Consider the following 12,612-nt stretch of genomic DNA (forward strand, 5'->3'; position numbering starts at 1 on the left):
AATAAAATTATAATAAATAATTAAATAATCCGTAATTTATTTGACAGAAAGAAATTGTTTATGACCCGTATTTCATATATCTAATGTTTTTCTCGTGATATTATTTCTAATATCAGAAAAAAATATACATTTCTAATATGGACATACATCAATATTTTTAATTCTGAATATTATATTTCGATACTTTTATCTTTCTTCACTAAGAACAAAGTACTTTTATTTTGAAAAATTAACTTTTTACCAAGATAAAACAGTCGAAGTGGGAACCAGGCTGAAAATGACAATGAGTATATGAGCTCTGTTCGAGGGATGTCAGCTTATTCGTCCCATCTTTGATATAATTCGTTTTTTTCTGTATTTACACTCAATTTACGTAAAAATTATTCTATTGTCCTGTTTATAATTAATAGTTGAACTTTGTTTCTGTTTACTGAATGGAATTTCACAGTAAAATATTCGGAAACGAAATTATAAAGGCCAAACAAATTAAAAAGCTTAATTTTTACAATATCCACTTAAAATGGATAAAAGCATTATTACATATTTATTATTTATTCGTGCATATCGACGTCTTTCGAAGAAATAATCATTTATTGTAGAGTTTTTATAAGCTGAAAATTATTCTGTTGTCTTTGATGAAATTTGTTACAGTTTACTAATTTTTACAGAAACATTAAATTCTAAACGAGGACATTAGTTAAAATATATTAATTTGTACACAAACATTAAATTTTAGACATATTTCTTCGTATTTCTTGGTGATCACACCGAAAGCTATTTTTATCTTGGCGGGAGTTTTCCCGCAGTGATCTTTGTCATATCTAATTTGCATATTAGTGATACTACATTATTAATCTTTATTAAACAGATCTAGACATTTTATATTATTTAAATTTGACTGGATTAGTAAAATAATTATATAAAAATTTTCAGTATTTTGCAGGAAACTTCAATCCAGGTGACGTAAGAGTCATCCATGGTTCGCGGGAGAATTTGCGCGATAATCTTTTTTATATCTAATTTGCATAATTATAATGGAAAATTATTAACCTTTATTAACAGATTTAGTTATTGTGTATTAATTAAATTCATCGGGTTTCATGAAAGAATTTTTTAAAACTTTTAGCATTTATTCTAAAACATTTCGTCATGTGATGCAATTTTTCATGGAGCATCCTATATGAATCAGTTGGCGCCAAATTTTTTACAGTGCAGTTTGGTGATTCTGTGTTTCTCGTTTTTTCGAAGTTCACTGCGATAAATTTTTATTACGTGGATCCATACATTTTGCGTTGTTTTTAACGGATAAAACTGAAATTTTACTGTGAATTTAGAATGAAAAGTTGAAATTTAATTTATTTTCGACAATTAGAGAGAATTGATCTTTGTTTGGATATAAATGAAGGCATGTATTATAGGTTTACTAATTTATTTGTGCATATAATTATCTAGTTCTAATTTCGAAACATTTATGGTTTTTAGTGTTTATAAGCGTGTTATTTAGACATGTCTACCAATTTAGTGCTAAAACCTAGAACTACGTCAAAGAAGAATACAAAGTTCAATTAGCAAGTAGTCCCTTTATTAGCAAATTAATTTGTTGGTAGATTTTTTTACATTTTAAGTGTAATTAGATGAAAATAAATGGATGTGAATATATAGAGTATAATATAACAAGACTGGTAGATAAAACTATTATTACGTATTACTCGATCAGAAAATGTTCAAAAAATTTATACTTGAAGAATTTTGTTTTGTTAATTATGGCCTAGTGTTTAAATCGAAAATATTTTTCAGTTATATTTGTAATCACAGTTCCAAATTATGTAAAATTCAGCTTGATATAATAATATATCATACGAATAGTAATGGCGCTTAAATATTTATAGGATTAATTAAAGATTTCGAATTTTGTTTGACAAAACTGAGGAAGGCAAAAGCATCGACAGTTGTATAATAAACTGAATTTAAGTAAATTAGTTGACTTTGTATGTTTCGATGTAATTTTTTCGTAATATTACGATATACGAACTTTTGATTTCGTAAATTGTATTATACTAAAAAGTAAAGTTTTTCGTTATTCTCCTACTTAATGATGTATTTGTAATGTTTCTGAAAACTAAATAATACTTATTAAATTGAAATCCAAGCTGTACAAAGTACTATGAATAGTAGAGAAGACCGTTTTACTATAAATTACTACGTCTTACTCTAATGTTGATTTTACAAAAAGTAGGTCAGACAAGGACCGTTAGACTAATGACGTAGGCTGTTTACATTTTCAGTTGTATCGGTGCTCTCGCGATAGCGTCATCTACAGAAGTCACACCTACTTTTTTCTGAGGCGAGCCAATTAGGAATATTAATTTTTTTAACCAATCAGATGACAGCGGGAAATTTAAATTCGATTTATGTCGATAGATGGCCGTCTAAAATTTCATATTTATTTTAATTTTCTCTCTTTTATTGTAATTTTTCGAGAACTAAAGGATATTCCAAAACAAAGTTGGAGAACCCAACTACTCGTGAAAATTCTACGACTTCACGAAATGGTCCAGGTATTTTATAAAAATTTTTTAACGTCTATAGACGTCCCTCACCACTGCCACTCGATCGCCTTGGACGTCTATTTACGTCCCTCACTGTTAAGAGGTTAATGTAAATATATTTTGATTTAACACTAAATTTTCCTTTTTACTTATGTTGTGATTCATTTCCTTCATTTAAATTTCTAATAATAAATAACTTATCTCTAAAGGGAATATTTTTATTTTTAATAAGAGATCAACAATATTTATACTACAGGATCAATAAAAATTTAACACGAGTAATATTATCACATTTCTTTCTGAGAAAAAAAAAATTAATGTTACAATATTTGTAGGTGGAGAAAAAGAAAAATGAGTATATTTCAGAGGTATGGAATTCCTGGACCTAAACCCAATTTCATTACTGGAAATTTAATGGAATATAACGAAAAGGTAATCAATTTTCTTATGCATTGCTAAAATTTTCATACTACGACTGTATATTTATGTATAATTTATCTTGTTTTAGAGAAACAAATGCTTAGATGAATGGCTAGAAAAATATGGAAATGTTTTCGGGTAAATATCATTAATAAAAATGTAATTTTATCGCTTTTAGTAATTATTAATATAATCAAATTTTATGAACAACATACGTAATTACTTATTTACTTATTACAAATTTATTTAAAATCATACTTAATTTTAAATTCATTTAATTTTATAATTTTCAAAATAGAAAGTTTCAAATAGTTTATAGAAGTATACTTATAAGTACCCGAATGGCATTAATCTTGATCAATGAGATAACCTGTCACATATAATTTCTTTCCTCTTTATTAGCATTTCATTAATTAAAACATATTAACTGATAGTTCATTAAAACCTTCTTATATTTTTTAAAATTCTCCGCTTTTCTTTTTGTCCCATATACCAAACTACGAAAACATAAAAGAACGTTCCTCTTTAATTGTAACTTGAGACCTTCTACACTTCAACGATTAGTTTGTTTGTTAGAAGTTTTTCCCCCGATTGTTCTGATGCCTTTTATCATAAAATCATAATCACTTCTATATCATTGAATTTGCAGTTTTATGACCATAGCATATTTTCTTCGAGGTGCGTCAATATTTTTGTCAGAAATATATATTTTGATATCGTAATCCTGTACTTTCTAGTAGCTTTCTGAAATTAATTAATTAATCTAAATAATAATAAAATATAAATATTATTTTTTTACTTTCAGTTTCTTCCTCGGAGGCAAACCTTGGGTTGTCTGTCATGATTTGGAATTAATAAAACTTATACAAATAAAGGACTTCAAAAATTTTATGAATAAAGATGTAATTTCTTACAATTATTAATGCAAAAAATTATTTATCATATTGATATTTTGCTGTGTATTATTTCAGTTGTTACTACCAGATGCAGGAATTCCTTATAATCAGGTTCTTAAATCACTTCCACTTCAACAGAATGAAGATTGGAGAATTAGCAGAAATATATTAAGCACAAGCTTCAGTACCGCTAAACTAAAGATGGTATAAAGACTTTTTTCATTGACATAAATGCTACGCACTAGATACATACGGGGAAATCATCGGAAATAGGAATGGAAGCATACAGATACTGTATGTTATTCTACAATCGATATTTCCGTAGATATTGCTACTTTCGGTCCAGACTCCTCGCACTGGCAGATGGCCGAAGTTGGCATTACATTTGATCTCACAAAAGCTAAATGTATCACAAAATGGTCCTCGCGAATGGTAAAGAAAGAGACAGGATTCGGTAGCGTGTTTTCTACAAGGTTCTGCAAAGGCCGCTTGTCTCTGGGAGATAGACACAATTGAAGCTCAATAAACCTTATATATATAGCTAATGAAAATTAGCTGTTTCAATACATACTGACAATTAATATTTAATTAGAAAGCTTTTCAAATAAACGCAGTACCAGATAGATCGGTTCCTGTTCCTCAACTTTTGATCAACCCCACAAATGGGTATTCAGGACTTCAGGCTGGATGATTCACCCAACATATCCAACATCCATTCTACTCAAAAGATTTTGAGGCTCATCCTTTGATGTTATGTTAGCAGCATAAAATTACAGTTACAATTAACTATACTTTATTTGTTAGATTCTTTGTTAGACCTTTTCTTTCAGTTTTATTTAAAAATTTTCGATTGTATTAAGATCCGGCGATGGTTCGTTTGTAGTGTAAAGTGAAAAATAAAATTAGCAACATAGTGATTAAAAACTTTTTTCCTATAATATATATCTCTAGAGCTTATCACACATTGACCTATTTTATGTTTATTATATAAAACTATAATTATAAGGCCTACACATCCTTGAAACCAGTACTAAAATACATTTCGGTCTAAACATTTTCGGTTCTTTTTAAGTTAGAATTTTTGATCTACGATTTTTTTAAAAAGTTGTATAACATAACTCACACTACAATAAGACAACAACCAGTTTAAAATACAAATATACAACAGTAAATAGCTAAAATTAAACATCTCATATAACTAGACTCTTAGCTGTCGACAGCCATCATACACTTAACATCTTTGGTTCTACAAGTTTTTTTTTATAGGTGTTATTTAATTTTTTGTGTGTATATATCACATAATAGTGTGACATTAATATTTTATACATAGTGAATATTTACAGGCTCATCGATTCCATAATTAAAATATCACGATACAAAATAAAATTTTGTATATTTATGACTATTTTGTTCCTTCGTCTTATTAATAGATGCCTCGTCGCGTAGTCTGTATAGCTGTCCATGGGGGTTATATTTGTTACTGAATAAACAGATGTCCGTTGCATATCTTTGTTCTTTTAATCATTTGCATATGTCTCTTACCTTTACAGGTCCTGCAACGTGCATGTGGCTACGCGCATTCCTTCGTAGTATTGCGATTCCACTTTTGGGGAGTGTACAGTATATCTTATGATTCTCTTTTTGGTCTGTGAAAATCTCGTTCTTTCACTAGGCATTACTAATCTCTTTCTTTCACAAGGCATTTGTAACAATCGTCAGAAAAACAGAGATGATATACGGCTTTTTTTAAAACTTTTTTTATTTCTTTATGCTATTAATATTTTTATATCAAGATTTGTTATTTATTATAAGAAAATAATCTGTTGTTAACTCATATTGGAATTTTTTTTATCATACTTTTTCAATATCTGTAGGAATTTTTTCACCGCCGGTCTTTCGCATTATTCAGCCCCTGAAATTTGTATGTGATCCATAAAGAATAGTTTATCATTCCACAATATGTTAGCAACCCATTGGTATTTAAGTTTAGCAGCTCTCCAAACACATGACAACAGAGTTTTATCACAACATTTACCGTTGTATATTTGATGGACAGGCAAAGTTACAGTAATGGTTCTACCGATTCGATTCTTTTCTTTTCGATGCCCGTCAATTCAATTCTTTAATTAATTCTTCATAAATTCTTTTCTATCGATTCTTTCCGGGAATCGATTTACTTTTTACCAATTCTTTCTTAGAATAGAGCAACAATGTGTTAATTAATCAGATGAAGATATAAACCTGAAAGGAGATATCCCTTTCGACTTTTGGAAGGATACTACCACAAGATAGAAATAAAAATCATAAGTTGGTTTTAAAAAATATTAAAAAACCGAACTCGTTTTCAAATCCGTCATGTTCAAACACAAGGAACAAAATATTTTTTTCTTTGCGGAGACAATCTATTATTAGAGGTTACGCCTCTGCAAAAATATGTAAAATAGTTAATATGTTCATTGAATGTGATGGATTTGAAGACGATTGAATTTCTTCTATATTTTTTTAAATTGTAAAAACATTCTTTGCCTTTTTAATTGGACTTTTGTATTTTGTAATTATTAATTTATCATCAGTGAAAGATTTAAATGTTTTATTTTCACACAAGCATGGCATCTAATAAAAGGTCGTCTCAACAATCGATTGTTTTCTTTTCAAGCTGAAATCGATTCCTTTCTTGCGAAACTTTCAACTATGAAATCCATTCTTCTATAGAATTACATCCGTACAAAGTAACATGCGTTTCACTCCAAATCATAACACACCACCTAAGGAAAAGATCATAACTTCTTGATTTTTTCTACTTGTATGATACCAATGATTAAGCATATAGATATAATAAACTTCGCAAAAAAATTTTCGCTTCAGCCCAATATACCGTTGCAGTTGTTTGCTCTTTTCGCACAATCAAACATTCATCCAGAATCGTACTAAACACTTTTGGCGCCCGAGACAAACCTCATACCTGGCAATCCTCATTCAACATTAGTCACAAAACAAGTCTGCGGGCTTTAATTCTAAGGGTTCATTTTGCCGCGCCCAAGGCACATTTCAATATTTGTTTTCCCATTGTTATGCCGCCCAGTTTATTTCCCATAGTCGCAGATCTAAAAAATCCATAACCTTGTCATAGTGTATGTGTGCCATGACGTATCGCCTCACAGATCCTACAGCTACAGATCTTAGCGAGCAATCCGACAAAATGGCCATTCTGCTTTTTTTCAGCTCGGCCTTTCTCAAACTCTGTCATTTGTGCCTAATGTGTTCAATTGCGTATAAAGTCATGCCTGCCGTTCGAGAAACTGCAAACAGCACGTACACTGAAAATTCTAATGACAACGAGCTATTACGAACCTTTCTATAGAATACCGAAATAGCGATAATAAGGGACTCTGGTAAGCATTACTTAACGAGCAGTCGAACCACAACTGTAATTGTTTAGTTACCTCTGAATAAATTTAGAGTATGGTTGCTCTGAAACAAACATACCCTAAATTTTGCAGTAATCGGCCAATTTCTATCTGAGTGCGTAAGTTTTTTTGTCAATGAGTGTACTGTACTTTATAAAATTGTAGTGATATGGAATACTGATAGTAAAATTAATTTTGATTATGAATATGTATCGTTATAAATATAAAATTATTATTTATTTTTTCAAAAATATATCGTTACTTTGTTTATTTTCAGATGAGCACTCTTATGTTCAAGCCTATAAATATATTTTTGGAGAAAGTAGACAAACAGAAAAAATTACCATTTAACATTGATAAATTTTATAAAAAGTTAACCTTCGATATAATTTGTAGAACAGCCTTTGGAATTCAGACAAATGTGCAGAACGAAGAGACAAGTAAAGTTGTTCAATCCATCCATAATATACTGACTGTTGATTCGACCGATTTATTGAGTTCACTATCAAGTAAGTAAAACTTAAATATTGCAATAATTTTTTATAATTAATTAAGATAATTTTTTTAGTCTGTTTTCCCGAAATGGAGCCGGTTCCTACATACTTGAGAATGACTTTAGATAAAATCAAATATTTAATTAATTATCCATCTACTAGGTTGGTATTTGAAACATGCCGACAAATAGTCTGTTCAAGGAAAAAATCTGGTGTAAGTTTTGAAATTTGCAATTTACATGAATTTGCAAGATAAAATATTGAAAATAATAAAAACAAAGGCTGATAGCTGAAACTCTTTTCTGTTCAGTATCGTCCACCAGATCTTTTGCAAATCATGATTGATGCCGAAGGTGAAACGGATGGTGTTGTAAAGAAGCTTTCAACGGATAATATTGTCGCGAATGCTGTTTTATATATGCTGGCTGGGTAATTTAATAGTTTTAACTACCAGTTATATGAATTATTTAATGCTAAATTGTACTGTACATCGAGTTTTATTAATTTTTTGTTGTTGTGTAGATACGACACTACGAGTACTATGTTAGCTTGGTGCACCCATTATTTGGTTAAATATCCTGAAGAACAAGAAAAAATTCGTCAGGAGATTAACGAAAACATAGAAAACAATGTAATTACAATTTATATGTTTAAATTAAAATTCATTAATATATTTGTTTAATATAGTTATAAGTATTCGTGTCTGTAAATAATGAATAACGTTATTGTTTTACACTTTTTGTGTGTAAAGCCCTAACTGAAAATTTCTTCTTATTTTTCTTATGAACAATCTGCTTTATATCGAACATTCAAATGTTCATTTTCTCAGGCTCGAAACTTACGGAATTATATCTGTAGTTATTATTCATGATATACGGGCAGTTGAATGAAAATCGTTACCATAATCATGAATTGTTAATGTTCTTATCTAAATAACTTCGCATTTCTTTAATATTATGCCGAAAAATCATAAAAAGTCTAAATAAAACTCTTGTCATAAAAAATCTGTAAATTGATATCAAAAAACTTAAACCTAAGTCAGTTAAGATTAATATTATTAAATATGTACATATTTTCAGAAACAAATTGAATATGCAGATTTATCAAAATTTAAATATTTGGATCAATTAATATCAGAAACGTTACGTCTTCGTCCTCTTTCACCAATGTAAATATTATCCGCATAGAAGTGTATTTTATTTCTAAACAAAATATTTGTTGAAATTATTTTAACTAATTAAAAATTTATTTATAAATAGTACAATCAATAGAATATGTTCAAAAGATTTCCATTATAAGAATATTACTATTCCAAAAGGAGTTATAGTTATGATCCCAGTACCGATCATGAATAAAGACATCAATTATTGGAAAAAACCAGAAGATTTCAATCCTGACAGGTTTGACATAATGACATTTTGACAAACGATTTGAACGATTTCATTTTTAAGAGTATAATAATTATTACTGGGATTGAATATTTCCAGATTTTCTTGTAAAATGGCAGGACAAATAGATCAAACGATATATCAACCTTTTGGATCCGGTCCAAGAAATTGCATAGGAATGAGAATGGCTCAAACAATTATGAAATTAATTTTGGCTAATCTCATAAAGAGCTACAAATTGGAACCTTGTGGAAATTTGGTAAATAGAACCTTACTTTAAAAAGATATCTGTTTAAATAATGTATTTAATTTAATACACGATAGAAGTGTTATTTTTCTTAAACTTTACAAATTAATAATTTGTTATAGGAAGCTGAAGAAGAGTTTTCGATTTTTATAAACCGTCCAAAAAATGGAATTAGTATAAAGGCGATTGCAATATCTTCGTGAAACTTTTGATAAATTTTATATAATGTTTTTACTTCTGATTGCTTAAAAAATTAGAAAAAAAAATGATATTGTGTAAGTTAGATTATAAATTATAATCTTCAGAAATCAGAACATATTATGTATAAATAATTTAGATTACAGAATTATTCAATTTATTCGTTATCCGAGAATGATCATAAAAAATATATAAATTAATTGTAAATTTTAACCAAATACAAAGTATGTTTATGTAGAATGCTAGAAGAAATTTTTGGCGCAAGTTTTGGTATTTTTAACATGTGAAACATGTAAAATGGAAATTAATGTGTTAAAATTATATGTAAAATTATGTTAAAAAGTTGAATATTTAAATTAATAAAATATGACAAAAAGAGATTAAAACTGTGTGTTACAATATTTCAATTTTTAATGTTAAAATTTGATTAATACGATGGGTGTTTTTCTAACTTGTTTACTGTCATGTAAGTGGAGCAAAAATGTACAAATAAATCTCCGATAACTCGGTCTTCCGAAAACTCGGACAATCTTCACCTCTTATTTAGCGGAGTTTACTTTAGTTTCATTAAAACTTGTTTTCATTAAAACAAAATGAATAAACAAGCATCTGTTGTATATGTGAGGACCGGACCCTGGTCCCGAACACGGGCCGTATTATTTCATCCAATGCCCCCGCGGAAAATTTTAGAAAAACTTAAACCATAGACAGGATATTCATCCTTCCTCCGTTAGAGAGGGCATCCTGTCACTCCGGATTCAAATCCTGAGTCACGGTGAGTTAATCATCCCCCTTCACGATTGGTGCTTGACTATAACGTGACCCAGGGTATATAAAGAGGGCAAGAACAGCAAACGGGGTCGCTGAAGGTCCGAATAAGACGCCCGTCCCGCCTGATCCGGATAGAGAATCTGGGTCCGACACCCTAGGACGCCGAAGCCCGCCGACGAGCCGCCACGACAGATCCTCCTGCCAACCTCAACGACCGGAGAACGACCGATCCTTGTGCCTATCCATACGATTATTCCAGCCTATACATTCGAGGAAGAGGTATGACCCCGAAATTTGTGAACTCTCTCTTAGCCCCGCGGTTAGAAACCGGACTATTTGTATTAAGCCTATTTGTATTAAGCACGATCTCCAATAAACCGTTGTTTCGTTTAAATGAAGTTGATTATTCGAATATCGTCTTGATCTTATCGACGAACCCACACGTTTCCTCCACTCGACCTGACAATTAATTACTTAATCCCGGGATATCAGACAAAATAAGCCATCCGACAGTGAGGTGGGTCTTGCCGTCCTGTTAGCGAAAAAAAGGAGGTACGACTCCGTCTACCTCCCGGCGTTCCCACATATATATTTGTTTGTTCTTTTAATCATTTGCATATCTTTGCCATCTCTACCGGTCCTGCAATTTTTATGTGGCTAAGCGCGTTTCTTTCTGGTGTTGCGATTTCATTTCTGAGTGTAAAATAATAATATAAACCGTTAAAATTTTATATATTAACAATAATTAAGAAATAAAATCATTTATCATTAAAGAGAAATTAATGTCGCAATGATATAATGCTATAAATTAAAAATTAATTTACTTGCTAACTAAAGTTGTACTAACAACTAAACTTATCGAGCTAGACTGACTAAAATTTGTCAAAATACTTAAATAAGAATTACAAATTTATAATTTGATTTATTATATCAGTTAGTTACTTCTTGCAAGCTCTAACAATGATGTATTATTTCAAATTGAAGATCCACTTTTTTATGTTTCTAAACTAGAAGTTGAAGTGCATTTTAAATAAGCTGTAGCTAATTGAAATGCAAAGGAAAACAATAACAAAAAAAACAAAAGGAATTATATATACAGTGACAATAATACTTCTAAAACCAAGATTTAATTAAAAATCGATCATTAGAAAATTATATTAAATAACTTTCCATTGTAATATTTATAATAAAAATTATAAATTGGTTTTACACATTGCTTTGCATGTTGCTTACAGAAACAAGTAATTGTTAAATATAATATCCTATAAATTATATAGTTATTTCTACTAGTTTTAAACTTCTAGAAGTTTAAAATATATTAAATTTGTTTATTTCTCTTTTACTGACCAGTCCTTTTTAATTATTAATCAATATTGTTATATCATTAATATGAAAAACAACTTTCTAGTTTACCTTGAAATATTGCGTCATTCAAATTCTTCTTACTTTTGACTTCCTGAATATTAATTAAAACGACGTTTCCAAAACATACAGACTGTTTTTATATTTAATTCAGAGACAATACAGTAATTATCCTCTGTTCAACTCCAAAATAAGAATTTCCAAAACATGATTATTTTATTTTCTCGATTCTGTTATTAAATTATAGTCATTTTCCATCGTTTTCGTTAACTAGTTAAGTAACGCTGTATCAGCGTGTAGTCAGAAAAGGCTGCTCTCACCTTCATTTTCTAGATTATGAAGGAAAAAAGAAAGAAAGAATCATTCGTTCTCAACAATAAATTTGATTTCTGTTGTATCCCGTACTCAACACCGCTTCGACTTGTGGACAAACGAAATACACATTGAATTTATGGGAATTACGTGAAAGTGAAAATATAATTCCACTTAAAGATTTGACTCATTAAGAACCAATTATATGATTTTTTCATTGCCATTGCTTACACTGCCTTGATGTTTCAATATTAAACTATGATATTTAAGGAAACATTCGTTAATATAAATACTGATCCAAAAGAATTAATTCCTGTCTGAGAATAATTTTAAATCTGTTTATAAGCAAATTGTATAGAATGAGAAAAATCACAGAAAGGACGGCCACAAATACTGTATTAGTAATTACTCGACGAAGAAAATTCCCTTCTTGACAAAATAAGTTATATTTTATAAATGAATACTATGCTGTGCATAACTAAAAAAGAACGTTGTGTATAAAAAAATCTGTGTGAAGAAAGCATATTTTTAATCATCAAAATTTATAAAATAGAATACTTTAACTTAA

At 29.4% G+C, this 12,612-nt stretch overlaps 2 protein-coding genes across 2 annotated transcripts in view; both read left to right on the forward strand.

The window, feature by feature from the left end:
- LOC136986945 (cytochrome P450 3A41-like) overlaps positions 1 to 12,612 on the forward strand; it is a 78,056-nt gene that overhangs the window by 37,861 nt on the left and 27,583 nt on the right. The gene's annotated exons all lie outside the window — the stretch shown is intronic.
- LOC136986946 (cytochrome P450 3A4-like) overlaps positions 1 to 12,612 on the forward strand; it is a 125,875-nt gene that overhangs the window by 13,490 nt on the left and 99,773 nt on the right. The window contains exons 3-5 of the mRNA XM_067284584.1: positions 2,885 to 2,981; positions 3,058 to 3,107; positions 3,775 to 3,871. Of these exons, the coding sequence (XP_067140685.1) occupies positions 2,885 to 2,981; positions 3,058 to 3,107; positions 3,775 to 3,871 (244 nt within the window). The remainder of the gene's footprint in view (positions 1 to 2,884; positions 2,982 to 3,057; positions 3,108 to 3,774; positions 3,872 to 12,612) is intronic.

Source organism: Centruroides vittatus, unplaced genomic scaffold, assembly GCF_030686945.1.
Source record: "Centruroides vittatus isolate TY-2023 unplaced genomic scaffold, ASM3068694v2 scaffold_1424, whole genome shotgun sequence".
NCBI classification, from domain to species: Eukaryota; Metazoa; Arthropoda; class Arachnida; order Scorpiones; family Buthidae; genus Centruroides; species Centruroides vittatus.